Source organism: Corapipo altera, unplaced genomic scaffold (genome assembly GCF_003945725.1).
Source record: "Corapipo altera isolate COAL_440 unplaced genomic scaffold, ASM394572v1 57757, whole genome shotgun sequence".
Lineage (NCBI taxonomy): Eukaryota > Metazoa > Chordata > Aves > Passeriformes > Pipridae > Corapipo > Corapipo altera.
In genome coordinates, this window is record NW_020889655.1 from 1,157 (window position 1) to 2,015 (window position 859).

At 72.4% G+C, this 859-nt stretch overlaps 1 protein-coding gene across 1 annotated transcript in view; it reads left to right on the forward strand.

Annotated features, from left to right (window-relative positions):
• Positions 1–179, forward strand: part of DMAC2 (distal membrane arm assembly complex 2) — a gene marked incomplete at its 5' end in the record, with an annotated part of 1,070 nt that extends 891 nt beyond the window's left edge. The window contains one exon of the mRNA XM_027633396.1: positions 24–179. Within this exon, the coding sequence (XP_027489197.1) occupies positions 24–159 (136 nt within the window). The remainder of the gene's footprint in view (positions 1–23) is intronic.
• Between the last annotated feature and the right edge of the window lie 680 nt (positions 180–859).

The window sequence follows — 859 nt, forward strand, 5'->3', positions numbered from 1 at the left end:
CAGTGCTCCCAGTCTCCCCGCAGGTCCCTGCGCTCCCTGGACGTGTCGGGGCTGTCGGTTCCCAGCCCGGGGCTGCTGCGGATCCTGCTGGAGGAGATGCTCCCGGGCTGCCGAATCCTGGGAATGGAGGAGCCCGGGACGCCCCCGGCCCCCCCCTGACAATAAAACTGCTGCCCCCAGCCCCGCATTTGGGGGTTTTTTTGGGGTTCCGGCACCCCCAGACCCCCCCAAAATCCCGGGGGTCGTTCCCTGGGGGTGCCCCGGGTGGTTTTGGGGGTCCCTGGGGGGCTTTGGGGTTGGGGGCAGTTGCGATTTGGGGGTTTAGGGGTCCCTGGGCTTTGGGGTCCCCACTGGGCTTGGTTTTGGGGGGGGTGGTCCATAGGAGGGGGGGGGGGGGCTTGGGGGCGCGGGGGGGGGCTTTGGGTGGGCGGTGCCTCGGATACACCTGAGGAATGTGTGGGCGGGGCTTGGCGGGACACGGGGCGTGTCCGAGGAGTTTGTGGGCGGGGCTTGAGGAGTCTTGAGGGCAATGGGCGCGGTCTAATCACGTGACGCGGGTGAGGCTTTTTTGCGTGGGCGTGGCCTCCATCGGGCGATGGGCGTGGCGATGGGCGTGGCTACTGACGCACCTGAGGCCCTGCGTGGGCGTGGCCCGGGCGCGCCCGAAACCCGTGTGGGCGGAGCCTCCAACGCGTCCGAACGGCGTCGTGGGCGTGGCCCGACGCGCACTTCCGGGCGGCGTGGGCGTGGCCGACGGGTCGGCGGGCGGGGCTTCCCCTGGCGCGCCTGCGCGGTGTCCCCCTCCGTGGGCGTGGCCCGGGGCGCGGCGCGCGGCGCGTGCGCAGTGTGGGGGGGGGGG